The following is an 18,231-nucleotide window of genomic DNA, read 5'->3' as shown; positions in this document are numbered from 1 at the left end:
CACCGAATAACCTGGGATTGTTCTCCTTAGAGCAGTGAAGGTTAATGGGAGATTGAATTGAGGTGCTCAAAATCATGAAGGGTTTTGAAAGAATAAATAGCAAGCATGTTTTCCATTGGCAGAGGGTCGGTAACCAGAGGACACAGATTATATGTTGATTGGCAAAATACAGAGGTGTGATGAGGATTTATTTATGCAGCCAGCTGTTATGGTCTGCAATGCATTGCATTAAACGGTGGGTGAAGCAGATTCAATCATAAATTTCAAAAGGGAATTGGGTAAATGCTTCTGGGGAACATTTTGCAGAGCTATGGGGAAAGGGCAGTAGAATGGTCCTAATTTGATAGCGCTTTCAAAGCGGCGCCACTGCCATGAAGGGTCTAATTGCCCCTTTCTGCGAGTGCCAGCTGTGGCTCAATGGGTAGCACCTTTCACCTCTGTAATCAGAAGATTGGGGTTCGAGTCCCACTCCAGGGATTTGAGCGCATAAAGTTAGGCTGACACTCCAGTGCAGTGCTGAGGGAGTGCTGCACTGTGGAGCTGCTGGCTTTTGGGTGAGATGTTAAACCGAGGCTCTGTTTACTCTCTCAGGTGGACGCAGAAGATCCCATGGCACTATTTCGAAGGAGAGCAGGGGAGTTAACTCGGGTGTCCTGGCCAATATTTATCCCTTAACCAACATAGCAAAAACAGATTATCTGATCATTATCACATTGCTGTTTGTGGGACCTTTCTGTGCGAAAATTGGCTGTCGCGTTTGCCACATTACAACACTTCAAAAGGCGCTATATAAATGCAAGTCTTTATTTTTTATCATTAAAAGATGACATGTTGCATAGTGCTGCTTCAATGATAGCGGCTCTGATGCAAACCTGCATGCCCGCTACAAATGTCACAACACGATTGGTTACAGCAATCAAATGTATTTACTTCAAAACTAATTCAATGAGTTAGCACTATAGAGCGTCAGCTGTTCAATGTCATTATTCTAGTGAGTAACGTTCACACTAACCTTGAGAAACGATCTGCTGAGCCCCATAAACCACTAGAAGGAGAAAATATGAATGTTACAGATTTCACGGAACTGAATATCGGGCGGGCCGATTACGCATGTCTTGCATTTCCATCCATCTCCAATTTCAGTCCCAGTATGCCTGCGATACAACTGAGTAAAATTGGTCTCTGCCAGCAACACAATATATGCTCATAGAGAATCGCAGCCCGTTTAAGCCACCGCCCGATTTTATTTTAGACACATTTATGGTTATGCTGCAAATTTAGCAGTGCGTTGTAGAATCGGTAGTGCAAAATATGCAAAACCTCTAAATTCAACTGCTTAAATCATGCACTTTCAGAAAAAGACTTTCGTGGGTTTATTTGCTTTTCTCGCTTATTTCACGGTTCACAGGGCGGCGCCTATCATTGTTGCCTTTCTGCAGAGCAGACACTTTTCATGTCTGCGCTCAGACACTGTTTGCCAGCTAATAGTTTAACTACAGATTGTGTGAGTTTGCACCCCGATAGTGTCAACAGCGGCCATCCACTAAAGAACACTTTACAACATGGCCTCGCGATAATCATCAAGCAGCGGGCACTCTCCCTGCTTTTCTCTCCGCCCTCAATCGCTCAAATTTCCCCAAAACTGATACCAATTAAGAACATAAGAAATAGGAGCAGGAGTTGGCCATATGACCCCCTGAGCCTGCTCCGCCATTCAACAAGATCATGGCTGATCATCGACCTCAACTCCACTTTCCCGCCTGATTTCCATATCCCTTGATTCCCCTATAATCCAAACATCTATCTATCTGAGCCTTGAATATACTGAAAGGCTCATCATTCACGGCCCTCTGGGGCAGAGAATTCCAAAGATTCACAACCCACTGAGTGAAGAAATTAGTCCTCATCTCAGTCTTAAACGGCTGGCCCCTTATCCTGAGACTGTGACCCCTGGTTCTAGACACTTCAGCCAGGGGAAACAACCTCTCAGCATCTACCCTGCCAATCCCTTTCAGAATGTCCCCTCTCTCACATGTAGCCCCTCCGAATTAAGCACCAGCAAGTGTCTGCTCCGATAGCTTTCCAATTCTGAGGCATCACACCAAACCACGAATCGTTTTTTATTCAGTAAGCTAGGATGGTCGAACAACGCTGGGTTCAGCCCCACTCTCCATTGTCCCACCCCAGCTACATCACAGACCAGGAATGCTGTACTTTTGGTATAAAATAGTTTATCGACTCACCAAAGAGCAGCAAAACAGCGACTTTATCCATTTTCCAATAGCATCTAATTTGAGACGTGAGAACTGTAAGGAACAGCAACTCCGTCACTTGCTCCACCTCCCAGCAAGAGGACCATGGAAGTGTTTGAAGAATGACAGCTGAAACAGCGGCTGACAGTAAATGAGATGGTCCACACAGTTAAAGTAACAGCACTGGGTTTTGTCCAACCTGAAATCAAATATGGAATGGGAATTTGCAAGGCACCAACATGGCAACCTTTGAATATTATACGATGATCACAGCATCAAGTGGTTAAAATTAACTATGTACCCCAGACCAACACCGTAGATCATTGGTGTTTGATTAGAACGTCTACACTCGTCATGGCCAGGAACTCCCGTTCTACCACTGATGTTTTTGTTCACTTCAGGAACTCGGTGTCAGCATCAAGCACCCAAAAGTCAGATGCGGTACCGATAAATGCAGCTACCAAGTGCTTCAATCCAAAGCCTAAGTCCCAAAACAACCATCCCCTGGGCTCTTTTAGTGAGATGCTGTCGGCACAGAAACGTTGTCTATTTTAATCGGCTTCGACACAAAACATAGAAGATGGAGTAGGCCATTCGAGCCTGCTCCGCCATTCAACGAGATCATGGCTGATCATCCAAACCCTAGCACCCAGTCGCTACACCGACAGCCATCCCACCCAAGCCCTATCCCCGTAACCCCACGTATTTAATCCCCCCTAACACTCAGGGTCAATTTTTATCATGGCCAATCAACCTAACCCGCACATCGTTGGACTGTGGGAGGAAACGGGAGCACTCGGAGGAAACCCATGCAAACACGGGGAGAACGTGCAAACTCCACACAGACATTCACCCAAGGCTGGATTTGAACCCGGGTCCCTGGCGCTGTGAGGCAACAGTGCTAACCACTATACCACCGTGCTGCCCTAAACAAACAGGATCATGCAAAACAGGCAGCGATTTAGTTACACAAAAGGCAGCTATAATAAATGTACACTGGTATGTGTAATCTGCCTCCGATATTGAGTTGCTTCACATTTGGTGCTAATTACTTGAACTCTACCTTTTTAATTAGGTCATGATTATGTGACCAATCAGTTCATTGAAGAGACGCTTTATTTGTGTAGTGCAAGCGTTCATAAGTGGGTTGTAACGGTGCAAAGTCGTTGAGATGAGATTCATCGAATCATAGAAATTTACGGTGTGGAGATGCCGGAGTTGGACTGGGGTGGACAAATGTAGGAAGTTATACAACACCAGGTTATAGTCCAACAGCTTTATTTGAAATCACAAGCTTTCGGAGCGCTGCTCCTTCTTCAGGTGAAGTGGAGAAATGCATAAAGACATAGCTTATATAGTCAGAGAATCATGTCAGATGTTTACAGGTAACCTTTCCAACTGCCATTTATCACACCTCGGCAGAGAGATAATCACAGCAGTCAAAGGTGTGAATGGTGTCCAAACAGGTCAGTCAGGGAAACATTACATCAAAGAACAATGAGGTGGGGTCACAGGGGGTCAAATATTACAGATGCTGGGGTCTGTATGAAAAACAAAAAAACAGACAAGAAACATTTTTTTTGGCTGGAAATCACAGCAGGTCCGGCCGCATCTGTGTAGAGAGAACAAGCCAATGTCGACTCGAGTCTGGATGACCCTGCATCAGGTGGGGTTACATGTAGCGTGACATGAACCCAAGATCTCGGTTGAGGCCGTCCTCATGGGTGCGGAACTTGGCTATCAGTTTCTGCTCGACGATTTTGCATTGTCGTGTGTCTCGAAGGCCAACTTGGAGAATGCTTACCCGAAGATCGGAGGCTGAATGTCCTTGACTGCTGAAGTGTTCCCCGACTGGGAGGGAACAGTCCTGCCTGGTGATTGTTGCGCGGTGGCCGTTCATCCATTGTCGCAGTGTCTGCATGGTCTCGCCGATGTACCATGCTCCAGGGCATCCTTTCCTGCAACGTATGAGGTAGACAACGTTGGCCGAGTCACATGAGTATGTACCATGTACCTGGTGGGTGGCGTCATCATGTGTGATGATGGTATCTGTGTTGATGATCTGGCACGTCTTGCAGAGGTTGCTGTGGCAGGGTTGTGTGGTGTCGTGGTTGCTGTTCTCCTGAAAGCTGGGTAATTTGCTGCGAACGATGGTCTGTTTGAGGTTAGGCGGCTGTTTGAAAGTGAGTAGTGGAGGCGTGGGGATGGCCTTAGCAAGGTGTTCGTCGTCATCGATGACATGTTGAAGGCTGCAAAGAACATGGCGTAGCAGCCATGGGTACCAAATTCACACCCCAATACGCAAACATCTTCATGCACAAGTTCGAGCAAGACTTCTTCGCTGCACAGGATCTCCAACCAACGCTGTACACCAGATACATCGATGACATTTTCTTCCTATGGACCCACGGCGAAGAATCACTGAAAAGACTACACGATAACATCAACAAGTTCCATCCCACCATCAAACTCACCATGGACTACTCCTCAGAATCAGTCTCATTCCTGGACACACGAATCTCCATCAAAGATGGACACCTCAGCACTTCACTCTACCGCAAGCCCACGGACAACCTCACAATGCTTCACTTCTCCTGCTTCCACCCTAACCACGTTAAAGAAGCCATCCCCTATGGACAAGCCCTGCGAATACACAGGATCTGCTCAGACGAGGAGGAACGCGATGGACACCTACAGACACTGAAAGACGCCCTTGTAAGAACGGGATATGACGCTCGACTCGTCGATCGACAGTTCCGATGGGCCAGAGCGAAAAATCGCATAGACCTCCTCAGAAGACAAACACGGGACACAACCAACAGAGTACCTTTCGTCGTCCAGTACTTCCCCGGAGCGGAGAAACTACGCCATGTTCTTCGCAGCCTTCAACATGTCATCGATGACGATGAACACCTTGCTAAGGCCATCCCCACGCCTCCACTACTCGCTTTCAAACAGCCGCCTAACCTCAAACAGACCATCGTTCGCAGCAAATTACCCAGCTTTCAGGAGAACAGCAACCACGACACCACACAACCCTGCCACAGCAACCTCTGCAAGACATGTCAGATCATCAACACAGATACCATCATCACACGTGATGACACCACCCACCAGGTACATGGTACATGCTCATGTGACTCGGCCAATGTTGTCTACCTCATACGTTGCAGGAAAGGATGCCCTGGAGCATGGTACATTGGCGAGACCATGCAGACACTGCGACAACGGATGAACGGACACCGCACAACAATCACCAGGCAGGACTGTTCCCTCCCAGTCGGGGAACACTTCAGCAGTCAAGGACATTCAGCCTCCGATCTTCGGGTAAGCATTCTCCAAGGTGGCCTTCGAGACACACGACAACGCAAAATCGTCGAGCAGAAACTGATAGCCAAGTTCCGCACCCATGAGGACGGCCTCAACCGAGATCTTGGGTTCATGCCATGCTACATGTAACCCCACCTGATGCAGGGTCATCCAGACTCGAGTCGACATTGGCTTGTTCTCTCTACACAGATGCGGCCGGACCTGCTGTGATTTCCAGCCAAAAAAAATGTTTCTTGTCTGTTTTTTTGTTTTTCATACAGACCCCAGCATCTGTAATATTTGACCCCCTGTGACCCCACCTCATTGTTCTTTGATGTAATGTTTCCCTGACTGACCTGTTTGGACACCATTCACACCTTTGACTGCTGTGATTATCTCTCTGCCGAGGTGTGATAAATGGCAGTTGGAAAGGTTACCTGTAAACATCTGGCATGATTCTCTGACTATATAAGCTGTGTCTTTATGCATTTCTCCACTTCACCTGAAGAAGGAGCAGCGCTCCGAAAGCTTGTGATTTCAAATAAAGCTGCTGGACTATAACCTGGTGTTGTGTAACTTCCTACATAGAAATTTACGGCAAAAACGGAGGCCATTCGACCCATCATGTCTGTGCCAGCCGAAAAGGAGCTATCCAGCCTAATCCCACTTTCCAGCTCTTGGTCCGTAGCCCTGTAGGTTACGGCAATTCTAGTGCATATCCAATTACTTTTTAAATGTGGTGAGGGTTTCTGCTTCTACTTCCCTTTTCAGGCAGTGAGTTCCAGACCCCCACCACGCTTTGGGTGAAAAAGGTCCTCCTCAGCCCCCCTCTAATCCGCCTACCAATTACTTAAATCCATGCCCCCTGGTTATTGACCTCTCTGATAGTGGAAATTGGTCCTTCCTATCCACTCTATCCAGGCCCCACATTATTGTATACACATCAATTAAATCTCCCCACAGCTTCCGCTGTTCCAAAGAAAACAACCCCAGCCTATCCAATCTTTCCTCGTAGGTAAAATTCCCCAGTCCTGGCAGCATCCTCCTAAATCTCCTCTGTACCCTCTCTAGTGCAATCACATCTTTCCTGTAATGTGGTGACCAGGACTGCACGCAGTATTCTATAGCTGCAGCCTAATAAGTGTTTTATACAGTTCAGGCATTATCTCCCTGCTCTTATATTCTATATCTCAGCTAATACAGGATAGTATCCCGTATGCCTTCTTACCCACCTTATCTACGTGTCCTATTGCCTTCAGGGATCTGTGGACATGCACTCCAAGATCCTCTGCACTTCTCTGCATGCTAGCATTTGTTATGTATTCCCTTTCCTTGTTAGCCCTCCCCAAATGCATTACCTCACACTTCTCCAGATTGAATTTCATTCGCCACTTTTCTGCCCACCTGACCAGTTCATTGGTATCTTCCTACAGTCTCCAGCTTCCTTCGTCAGTATCAGCCACAAGGCCAATTTTTGTGTCATCTGCAAACTTCTTAATCATGCCCCCTACATTGAAGCATAAATCATTGATACATACCACAAAAAAAAAACAAGGGACCCAGTATTGAGCCATGCGGAACCCCACTGGAAACAGCCTTCCAGTCAGAAAGCTCCCGTCAACCATTGCCCTTCGCTTCCTGTCACTGAGCCAATTTAGGATCCAACTTGCTGCTTCCCCTTGGATCCCATGGGCATTTACTTTCCTCACCAGTCTGCTATGTGGGACCTTGTCAAATGCCTTGCTAAAATCCATATACATCTAACGCACTACACTCATCAACCCTCCTTATTACCTCCTTAAAAAATTCAATCAAGTTAGTCAGACACGCCCTTCCCTTAACAATCCATGCTGACTGACCTTGATTAATCAATGCCTTTCTAAATTACGTGTTCTTTTGTAGGAACATTGTAACCTCTCGAGATAACAATGAAACGTAGGTGAACAGATGCCCTGTGTTGAAGTAAATTGAAGTTAAATTGTAGCAGAGATGAGATAATTGAGGAATGCATGAATGGCTCTAAGATTTTCTTGACTGGACATAACTATTAATGAAACTGGGAAGAGTTAACTAAAATATAGCTGTAAGGTCATGACAAAGTTCAACAACGAATGTAAAACACTGCTACCCACATCCTCACCTGCGTCAACTACCACTCACCCATCACCCCTGTGATCACTGACCTACAATGGCCCAGGGTCCACCAACGCCTGGATTTTAAAACTCTCATGGTCGTTTTGACGTCCCTTCATGGTCTCGCCGCTCCCTATCCCTGTAATCTATCCCCTCTTGTGCAATCCCACGCCCCCTCGCCCCATCAATGGTGACCGTGTCTCCAACGGTCTAGGCCCTCAGTCTGCACTTCCCTCCCAAGATATCTCCGTCTCTACACCTCCAGAGAGGTATTACTGTTGCACCTGGGCTGTACTTTGAAGTTTATATATATATATATATATATATGTGTTATTTTACGTCAGCCATGAAACGTTTATCATTGTGCTACCTACCAAAACTGCTCACTTCAGAGATAAACAATTACAATGTTTTGGACATATTCCAAACAGCTCACGCGATGTATAAAAAAAGACTGGAAAGGTTTGAGAAATAAACCAGCACTAATGTCAATGTCTGTTACGTGTAAGGCGAGCTGAATATAAGCTGTTTCTGTTGTTATTTTGAATATAAGCTTTGTTCATCTGAAGTGAAAGCATGTTAGTAGTTGCTACAGTTATTCAACTATTTCGGCAATATGGTAACGATTGCAGGTCTCGCTACATCAAACTGCACATGAAGCTTAAACCTTGAAAGTAAAGGGCAACGCCAGTCCCAATTCCCAGTTGAAACGTTTGTCTCTTCTTTGCTCTGAATGGACGTATTTTATCTGATGACTTAACACAATGTTCCCCAGTTTGTGAAGATGCTTACTTCATGAGATTGCAGCACGATTAGTGAACGTTATTATGTTGGTTGAGCCCACTGAACTGACAGGGTGAGGTAGAATTAATTGGCTCATGACGGCCACCGAAAACGGCAACATGGACTGAAAATTCAGCATTGCAGAAGAATGACCTTGGGCTGGCCCATCACAATCTTTCATTCCAGATTTTATTCCATGTCTGAAATGCAAAATTCTGCAACAAACTTTGCTAGTGGGCCCGGCAGCGACAACAAGAACTTGCAATTGTGTAGCGCCGTGAGGAGAATGTCACAAGACACTTGGCACTGGCATGATTAGTCAATAAGAACTGGCACAGAGCCATGGAAGGAGACCTAAGGGCGGGTGACTAAATGCTTGGTCGAAGTCATAGCGTTTATGGAGCTTCATGAAGGAGGAGGGAGAGGTGGAGAGGCGGAGATGTTTCGGGAGTGAGCTCCAGAGATTAGCCCACTGAAGACACTGTCGCTAATCGTGGGTGAAAGGAGATGGAGATACGCAAAAGGGGGAGAGTTGGAGTATTTGCTGGAGATTTGTGGAGCTGGAGGAGATTGCGGACATAGCGAGGTCATGGAGGGATTTGAACACGAGGATGACAATTTTGTACTCGAGGCATTGGTGCTGCACGAGTCACTTGCAGGCACAGCGAGCACATGGGTGATGTGTGACCTGGAACTGGTATGGGTTATAAAGTGGACAGCTGAGGTTTGGATTCATTGCTGCGTACTTTAATGTTTTCTGCAACGTAACTAACCTATATACATTAAATAAAGCTAATTTCGAGAAAATATCTTGCAGTGGTTCAATCCAGCATGTGTTAATCTTCATGTTGCCCGCTTTAACACATGTAAAAAGTGGCAGACCTTGAGTACAAGATAATTCGAGTAAATCGCCAATAATTAGTTCAGTAACTCACACAATCATGGCCTAATTAAAGAAGGTGGTATTCAACTAATTATTAAAAACTGTAAACCAACTCTACATCTGAGTTATATTAAACATCCCCGTGTAAATTCATTATACCAGCCATCCATGTAGCTAAAAGTCTGCCAATTTCTGGATATTCCAGTTTTCCTTTTAATCAACTTGTATATAAATCTGACAACAACGACGGCACTAACAACATCTCACTAAAATAGCCCACAGGATGGCTGTTTTGAGAAATAGAACAAAATGATCAATATATTAGTGGGCGCTCTTCTGACCACACACACATTATGTACGGTGTTGTTCGGGGTACATGCTCCATTCAAGCCGATCCATCCTATGATCAGCATTTAGAATCAGAGAATCATAGAATGGTTACATTGCAGAAGGAGGCCATTCGGCCCGTCAATCCCGTTCCATATCTCTGCAAGAGCACTTCAGCTAGTCCCACTCCCCCACCCTTTCCCTGTAGCCCTGTAATTAGTTTTTCCTTCAGGTACTTCTCCAATTCCCTTTTGAAAGCCACAATTGAAACTTTCTCCGCCACCTGTTCAGGCAGTGCATTCCACTCGCTGCATAAAAACTTTTTCTTCATGTGGCCTTTGGATCTTCTGCCAATCACCTTAAATCTGTGTCCTCTGGTTCTCGACCCTGCCGCCAATGGGATTAGTTTCTCTCTATCTACTCTGCCTAGACCCCTCATGATTTTGAACACCTCTATCAAATCTATTAAACATATTTAATATTGAAAGGTTTCCATATTGGGCACTTGCAAATTCCAATTCATAATTTTTTCCGTATTCATTATCTAAACACCATCCCCTTGCTGCAAGGTGGAGCAAGTGACTCATCTTCGTTCCTCACAGTTCTTCCATCTCAGAGCAGCTCTTGTTAGAAAATGGATGCAGCCACGTATGTACTGCTTTTTGGTGAGTTCTGAAACAATCATATACCAAAGTATGGGATTCCAGGACGGTGCTGGAGCTGGCTGGGCAAATGCCAGCAGGAGTGTAGGACTGAGAATGGCGGTATCTGATCTGCTGTAGTTCAGTGATAAAATCAATTTGTCGTTTGGTGTTGAGCCCCCTAGACTGGGGAGCAGTTTTATTTTGGACTGTGCTGAATTCCCAGTGTGTATCGGTGAGGTGACTGCAACTCTAATATCTTTCGGGAAAGCTGAGCAATTTAGGACAGAGAGAGATGCATGGAGAGTGCCCGCGTTGCCCCGTTGTAAAGTGTAGATTAGTCTGCTGAGGACACTCTCACGGTCCATCCTCACACCATCTGTAGTTAAACTGTTTGCGGACAAACAGCGACGGAGCTGAGACATGAAATGTATCTACTTAAGGGCAAAACTGATAGGCATAATCCTTAGTACCATGCTCCATGCTGAATCGCCTCCTTCATAAAAGAATGGGGACGAGTGGAGAGAAGGAAATTCTGAACGTGCACGATATAAACACAGTGGCCAGGAATTTGTTGTGGGTAATAGCAGCAAGTGAATAGTTATTCGTTCCTGGGATATGGGCGTCGCTGGAGAGGCCCAGCATTAATTGCCCATCCCTAATTGCCCTTGAGAAGGTGGTGGTGAGCCACCTTCTTGACCCGCTGTAGTCCGTGTGCTGAAGGTAATCTCACAGTGCTGTTAGGGAGGGAGCTCAAGGGTTTTGACACAGCGACTATGATATACTTCTAAGTCAGGATGGTGTGTGACTTGGAGTGGAACTTGCAGGTGATGGTGTTCCCATTCGCCAGCTGCCCTTGTCCTTCTAGGTGGTAGAGGTCGTGGGTTTGTGAGGTGCTGCCGAAGAAGCCTTGGCGAGTTGCTGCAGTGCATCTTGTAGATGGTTCACACTGCAGCCAGGGTGCGCCGGTGGTGGAGGGAGTGAATGTTTAAGGTGGTGGATGGGGTGCCAATCAAGCGGGCTGCTTTGTCCTGGATGGTTACCCCCTTTGCAACTGACCACAAATTCAGGATGTAGCCCATGTGTATCCTAACGCGGAAATCCTGAAGTTGTGTTAAGTCATTCATTGCCCCGGCATTGGCAGCACTGTTCCCCGCCCCCACCCACACCTGCCCCACAGCCGGTAATCAGTGTAACCTGGGAAATCAAGCACGTCAGAAAAGCTGAACTTCTGTCCACTGAGATCGCGAGATCTTTGTGGGAAGCTAACTTTGGGCCCAGCGATGAACTCCATTGCTTCGCCGCTGACCGGAAATTCTGGGCCATTATCTGCTCAAGCCCTGGATCGGCAGTTGAATTAAAACGGGTGGAATGCCGCCAATATAATCGTGCTGAGCAAGATTGAATGTCAGACTGTACATTGATCCTACAAAGATGTTGGTGTTTGCATAATTAATTCACATTTCTCATTTTAGTGCTTTTGAGGGTTCGGCGGAGCTTTTCTCAAGGTTAGTGCCGAAATTTTCCCTAAACTAATGAACTTGAACAGCTAATGTTCTATACTTCTAAATCATTGAATTAGCTCTTGTGTAAATGGAGTCAATTGCATTAATCAATCGTATTGTGGCATTGGTATTGATAATGCATGTCTGCATCGCAGCAGCTGTCTTTATGAAGGCACTCTGGGGTTTTCTGATAGTTCTCCCATATCCTGTCCCTGGTATGGGTTATAAAGCATCCCAGAGCCCTCCAGGTGGGCACGGCCCAATCTTCCATTTAACGTCAACATTACTTGTAATCCAAATCCCAACATGTGGCATGACCAGACTGTGGCTGAATCGGTTGAATGTTCAATATTTTATCACCCCCAGGTCCCTTTCCCGATTCTCTGTGATGTGTAATTCCCTCTTAGGTACTTCCCGTTCCTGCATTAAGCCAATCCATCACCATTCCGCTGCCTTCGTTCATGCCTTCCAGGTTCCCACACTAGAATACCTTGAACCATCACAGTTGATCTTTGTGCCTCGCTTGGAAATCTCCGAAGGGCCCATCGAAGGCCATACCGCTCGATTCTTCTGAGCAGAAAGCCCACCAGACCCTTGTCCTCAGTTGCCTGCTGACGCCTAATCTCACCTGCCCACTTCCCGTTGCACTCAATGACCCTCCACCTCCTCCCTTTGACCGTTCAGTGGATTAATCCCCTCTCCTCTTCCTTTCCATCCAGAAAGACGGTTCACTCGTCAAAAAGGCCCTTGCCATTCAAGTGGATGATTGAAGGAATCATGTGACCTACTGGCTTTCTCTGAGATCTGGCTCACTGTGGCAATGTCTTTGCTGAAGCCTCGGATTGGATTTGGAGGGGTTGCACCGCAGGTTCACCAGAATGGAAGCATAAAGTCTTAGATTATGAGGACAACTGGTGCATTCCACCACCTGCCCCAGCAAAACCGTCGCTGTAGCAGGGTGGCCCTGATCATCAAATCATACCTTTTCTCTCCTCCTACTTCAATGGTACCTTCTGCTCCTGCCAAGACCTCGCCTTGATCAATATGCCTGACCTTCCAATCAGATCATAGTCGTTAAGCGATCCCCAGTTCCACCATTAACATCTCACAGTTTTATCCTCCTCCTTTCATCACTCAACATTTGAATTGACAGACTCCTCGCCCACAGTGATTTCAATCTCCATTTGAGCGATCCTTGCTCTCTTTCGCTTCTCTATTCTCTCTGCCCTCAAGTTCTCCATATAATTTCTTCTTCCATATAAACTCCTCTACTAAAATTCAGTACTGTAAGTTTCAAAGATGGGTTTTAATTCTTAGAACAGAGACGGACAACATGCAGCCAGGAACGAATAGCAGAAATACCAGCAAGGTCGAATAACAAGCATCAAAAGACAAATAGAAGTGATAAGGGCATCGTAAAATGCAAAACAACACAGGGTGGTGGGATATTAGACAAAAATGGAGCCGAAAAATCATAAAATGTCCTTAAAGAAACATAAAAAACATTCCTCAGAAAGATTAGAGGGCGGCCTCGTCAACCATGCAGAAAGGGACGGCGAGGGATGCCTTCCTGCTTCACAATTGGACAATAGGATGAGGATCAAATGATTGACACCAGGTCATTACCAGCCCACCGAAATAACTATAAATATAGACGGCCGAGAGAGGAAATCAGGCAGTCAGGGGCGAAGGCTTCTCCGAGGTGGCTACGGCCTAACACCTTGCTCAAGTTTAGCCTCTGAGGTGGCTGACGGCCTAACACCTCCAACAGCTCGAGGGATGACACAAATGAAGTGCAGGAATGCAGACTGCAGGAATCCACCCAATCCGAGACCACCGTACTGCCTCCCCATCTGTCCGGTCGTGGCATTCCGATTCGGGAGCCATAGATCACTCCTACTGTCATGGATTGTATGTCTATTATACTCGGCTTAAACCATATGTAATATCTGATTAAGCTTTAAAACTGTAGCTCTCTAATAAAAGCCTTACAACTGCTGAAGCCGTGTTGGATAATCTGTGTGTGAGTCCGTGATCCTAATCTTACAGGACCATCCATCTTGCCTTCTCAAGCGACGTCACCAGTCCTGCATTCATTCATTCAGCTGCTTCTAACACTTCTGTCTCTTCCTAGTACCTAACACAAGACTCCTTCCGCTCAGGCTCCCTGTTGCCCTAATCTTGAACTGCACCCTTAACTCTCTGAACTTGTCCACGAAATTCAGCTAATGCTCCCGTGACCCAATTCAAACTCCACCTCCAACTTCACCTTTGAAAGCCTCCTTAATGTCCATGTCTTCGAACAAGCTCATCCTTCTTAGTATGTCTTTTTCTGCCTCGCATCCATTTCGATTCAGCCTCTGACAAACTTCCTGGTGTGCACTGACCCGGAGAGACCGTCAATATTAGCTACAATGGAAACACGATTTCACCGTGTGCTGATTATACATTTTACAATGATAATCAATAACTCCCAAATTCCACAACCAGCAAGGAGCATAACATTACAAGATCCGACAGAAAAGATCAAAGAAATTACGAGTGCATGTATGTAAATAACTTAACCGGGGAGTGGGTATGGTCCCCGTGCAGTAACTCGGTGTGAGTTAGATGGGGCAGCGCTTTTGCAGCATTACAACAATGAATCGTTAAATAGGCCAAAGCACAACAGAATGGAAGAACCGATTTGGTGAATATTCACTGCTGACTATTGCACTGTCATTGGTCACATTTTTGTTGGATAACATCGTCACAACTTTAATGAAATAATTTTATAATTTATTGCGCAATCAGAGGATCAGCAGCTTGTTTTAAGACAAGCATTTGGGTATGAATCGTGAATCACAGAATCATAGAATGGTTACAGCACTGAAGGAGGCCATTCGACCCGTCAAGGCCGTACCGGCTCTCTGCAAGAGAACTTAATCTCCACCCGCCCTTTCCCCGCAGCCCTGATTTTTTTTTCCTTCAGCTGCTTATCTAATTCCCTTTTGAAAGCTACAATTGAGTTTGCCTCCACCACCGTCTCAGGCAGTGCATTCCAGATCCTAAACACTCGCTGCGTAAAACGTTTTTCCTCCTGTCACCTTTGGTTCTTCTGCCAATCACCTTAAATCTGTGTCCTCTGGTCTCGACCCTTCCACCAATGGGAACAGTTTCTCTCTATCTACTCTCTCCAGACACACCATGATTTAGAATGTCTCTATCAAATCTCCTCTCAATCTTCTCTGCTATAAGGAGAACAACCCCAGCTTCTCCAGTCTCTCCACGGTGCTGAACTCCCTCATCCCTGGAATCATTCTCGTAAATCTTTTCTGCACCCTCTCTAAGGCCTTCACATCCTTCCTAAAGTGCGGTGCCCAGAATTGGACACAATACTCCAGTTGAGGCCGAACCAGTGCTTTTTAAAGTTACGTCATAACTTCCTTGCTATTGTACTCTATGCCAATATTTATCAAGCCCAGTATCCCATATGCTTCATTAACCGCTTTCTCAACCTGTTCTGCCACCTTCAACGATTTGTGCACATATACCCCCAGGTCTCTCTGTTCATGCTCCCCCCTTAGGATTGTACCCTTTAGTTTATATTGCCTCTCCTCGTTCTTACTATCAAAATATATCACTTCACACTTTCCTGTGTTAAATATCATCTGCCACTTGTCCGCCCATTCCACCAGCATGTCTATTTCTTCTTGAAGTCTATCACTATCCTCCTCACTGTTCACTATACTTCCAAGTTTTGTATCATCTGCAAGTTTATGAATTGTGCCCTGTTCCCCCAAGTCCAAGTAATTCACATGTATCAATCACAGCTAATAACAGTACCAATACACTGATGTCACGAGTCAATGGGAAAATATTTGAAGAACTTCAGTTTCCACAACTTGAACAGATTATTAAAGTAATATCCAAAAGACGCGTTGAAACTTCGGAATTGATGATTGGGGAGTATAATGCAAGTGTATATAGATAAAGATAAAAGGTAAGAGATTCAGGAAAGATCGCAGGAGTTACAGGAGCCTGTTGTGCGGCTGGTGATTGAAATTCTGCCTGTCTGGTGGGACTTGCTGGTAGAATACAAGGAGGCCACACAGATAGAATTACAGAAAAAGTACAACATGGAGACAGGCTGTTCGGCCCAAAGAGTTCCTGTTAGCCCACAAGGGAATTCACCCTAATCCCATGTACTTGCTCTCTTTCCATCTGTTGGAGTAGCTAGAAATCAACAGGCTCTGAGACTTTTGTTGCAGCAAAGGCAAAACACGTGTTACTTTATTCTCTCTCCATGAGGACTGAGGGTCTCAGCCTCGTTGCAGGGCTATGACGTCGTCACGCTACCGACGCATGAAGTAATCATGCTACCGATGCTCTTAAAGGAAGCCTGCCCCGATAACCCAACCAAGTACGTACATATAACAACATTGGCTATACATAGTGAATTGTGTTTAGGTATATATAACAACATTTGCTATACATTGTGCATTGTGTTATTGTCCCTATGTGGTATCCGCCACAGACGTCCCCCCAGAATTCACTAGCACTGGAATATCAGTCGTTGGGGGAGCCGGATCACACGGTTGAAACAGCTCCGCAATTCCGGGGCGGGGATCGGGGGATTCGTCAGAGGGGCCTCGGGTGCTCGGTGGTGGACTGAGGGTGCAGAAACCGGAGGTCGGCCCCATCTCGGGGGCTGTGCCAACTCAACGGGTCAGTCCAGATCCAGGTGGGCCGGCTTAAGATGGTCCACGGAAATGCAGTCTGGCTTACTGCCGACATCCAGTACGAAGGTCTTGTCCCCGGTTTCCAGGACGTGGAATGGTCCATTATAGGGTGGCTGAAGAGGTCCCCAGTGGGAGACGTGGTGGACGAAAACGTACTCCACCGCACGGAGGTCGAGTGGAATGTGGGGCTGCGGGAGGCTGTCCTGCGATGTGGGCACCAGCGCAAAAACCTTGGCGTTGTCCAGAAGGTTGGACCACTGATGGGCTGTGGACAAAGGTTCCATTGCGTTGGGGCAGATATCCCTGGGAACCCACAGCAGCTGTCCATAGATGAGCTCGGTGGACGTAGACTGGAGGTCCTCCTTGGGGCTGGTCCTGAGTCCCAGCATGACCCACGGGAGTCTGTCGATCCAACCATCGTCCCGGAGGCTGGCCCGGAGCGTGGCCTTCATGGAGCGATGACACCGTTCGCACAGTCCGTTAGCCTGTGGGTGGTATGCTGTGGTGCGGTGGAGGCTCAACCCGAGGCCTCGGGCGACAGCGTTCCAGAGCTCTGACGTGAACTGGGGCACCCGGACAGAGGAAATGCCAGATGGGGCGCTGAACCGGGCGACCCAAGTGCTGATGAATGCCCGAGCCACATCGGCGGACGTTGTTGAAGACAGCGGGACAGCTTCCGGCCATCGGGTGGTTCTGTCGACCATTGTGAGGAGGTGGTGAACCCACGGGAGGGCAGAAGGGGCCCCACCAGGTCCATGTTAACATGGTCAAACCGCCTCTCGGGCAACGCAAAAGGCACCAATGGGGCCTTAGTATGGTGATGCACTTTCGAGCGTTGGCAAACCACGCAGGTGCTGGCACTGTCGTGAATGTCCTTCCTGAGCCCGTGCCAGATGAACTTAGCCGCCACCAGCTTCTGTGATGGCTTCCTGCCCGGGTGGGAAAGATTATGGATGGCTTCGAAAACTTGCCATCTCCACCCGTCGTGCACGACTGGACATGCCTGCCCAATGGAGATGTCATGCAGGAGTGTGGTGCCGGCATCGTCAAACTTGACACCTGCTAACTGAAGGCCCACGACCGCCGTCCTGTAGGCCTGGACGTCTGGGTCAGAGGCCTGGTTGGCCACCATGTGGGTGTAGTCAATGCCGAGGTGTACGGCACTGGCGATGGCGCAGGAGACACAGTCCGCGACAGGGTTGTCTTTCCCAGCCACATGCTGGATGTCCGTGGTGAACTCTGAGATGAAGGCCAGCTGGCATTGCTGATGGGCCGACCATGGCTCGGAAGCTTTGGCCATAGCAATGGTCAACGGTTTGTGGTCCACGAACGCTGTGAACGGGCGAGTCGCCAGTAGGAAGCGGAAGTGTCGGACGGCGAGGGAGAGGCCGAGAAGCTCGCGATCGAAGGTGCTCTACTTCCGCTCCTTGGGGCGGAGCTGCCGGCTGAAGAAGGCGAGCGGCTGCCAGCTGCCATTGACCCACTGTTCGTGGATGGCACCGACAGCATATTCCGAGGTGTCGGTGGTGAGAGCGATCGGTGCATCAGGTAACGGATGCACCAGCATGGTCGCATTAGCCAGGGCCCTTTTTGTGTCCGTGAAAGAATTGACCATCTCCTCGGAGCAGTCGACAGTGAGTTTGTCGGGCTTGCCTTTGAGGGCCGCGTAAAGGGGCC

At 47.2% G+C, this 18,231-nt stretch overlaps 1 protein-coding gene across 1 annotated transcript in view; it reads right to left on the bottom strand.

Annotated features, from left to right (window-relative positions):
- The window catches only part of LOC147086878 (immunoglobulin superfamily member 1-like), a 108,358-nt gene extending 90,672 nt beyond the window's left edge, over window positions 1–17,686 (bottom strand). Inside the window, exons 1-2 of the mRNA XM_085978348.1 lie at window positions 17,526–17,686; window positions 16,711–16,857 (exon numbers count right to left, since the gene is read on the bottom strand). Of these exons, the coding sequence (XP_085834474.1) occupies window positions 16,711–16,857; window positions 17,526–17,686 (308 nt within the window). The remainder of the gene's footprint in view (window positions 1–16,710; window positions 16,858–17,525) is intronic.
- Window positions 17,687–18,231: the final 545 nt, after the last annotated feature.

Source organism: Somniosus microcephalus, unplaced genomic scaffold (assembly GCF_052327205.1).
Source record: "Somniosus microcephalus isolate GS21.2 unplaced genomic scaffold, FLI_Smic_1.0 unresolved_chr7, whole genome shotgun sequence".
In the NCBI taxonomy this organism is placed as follows: Eukaryota; Metazoa; Chordata; class Chondrichthyes; order Squaliformes; family Somniosidae; genus Somniosus; species Somniosus microcephalus.
Note: the sequence above shows the minus strand (reverse complement) of the source record. Positions and strands in the feature narration are given on the sequence as shown.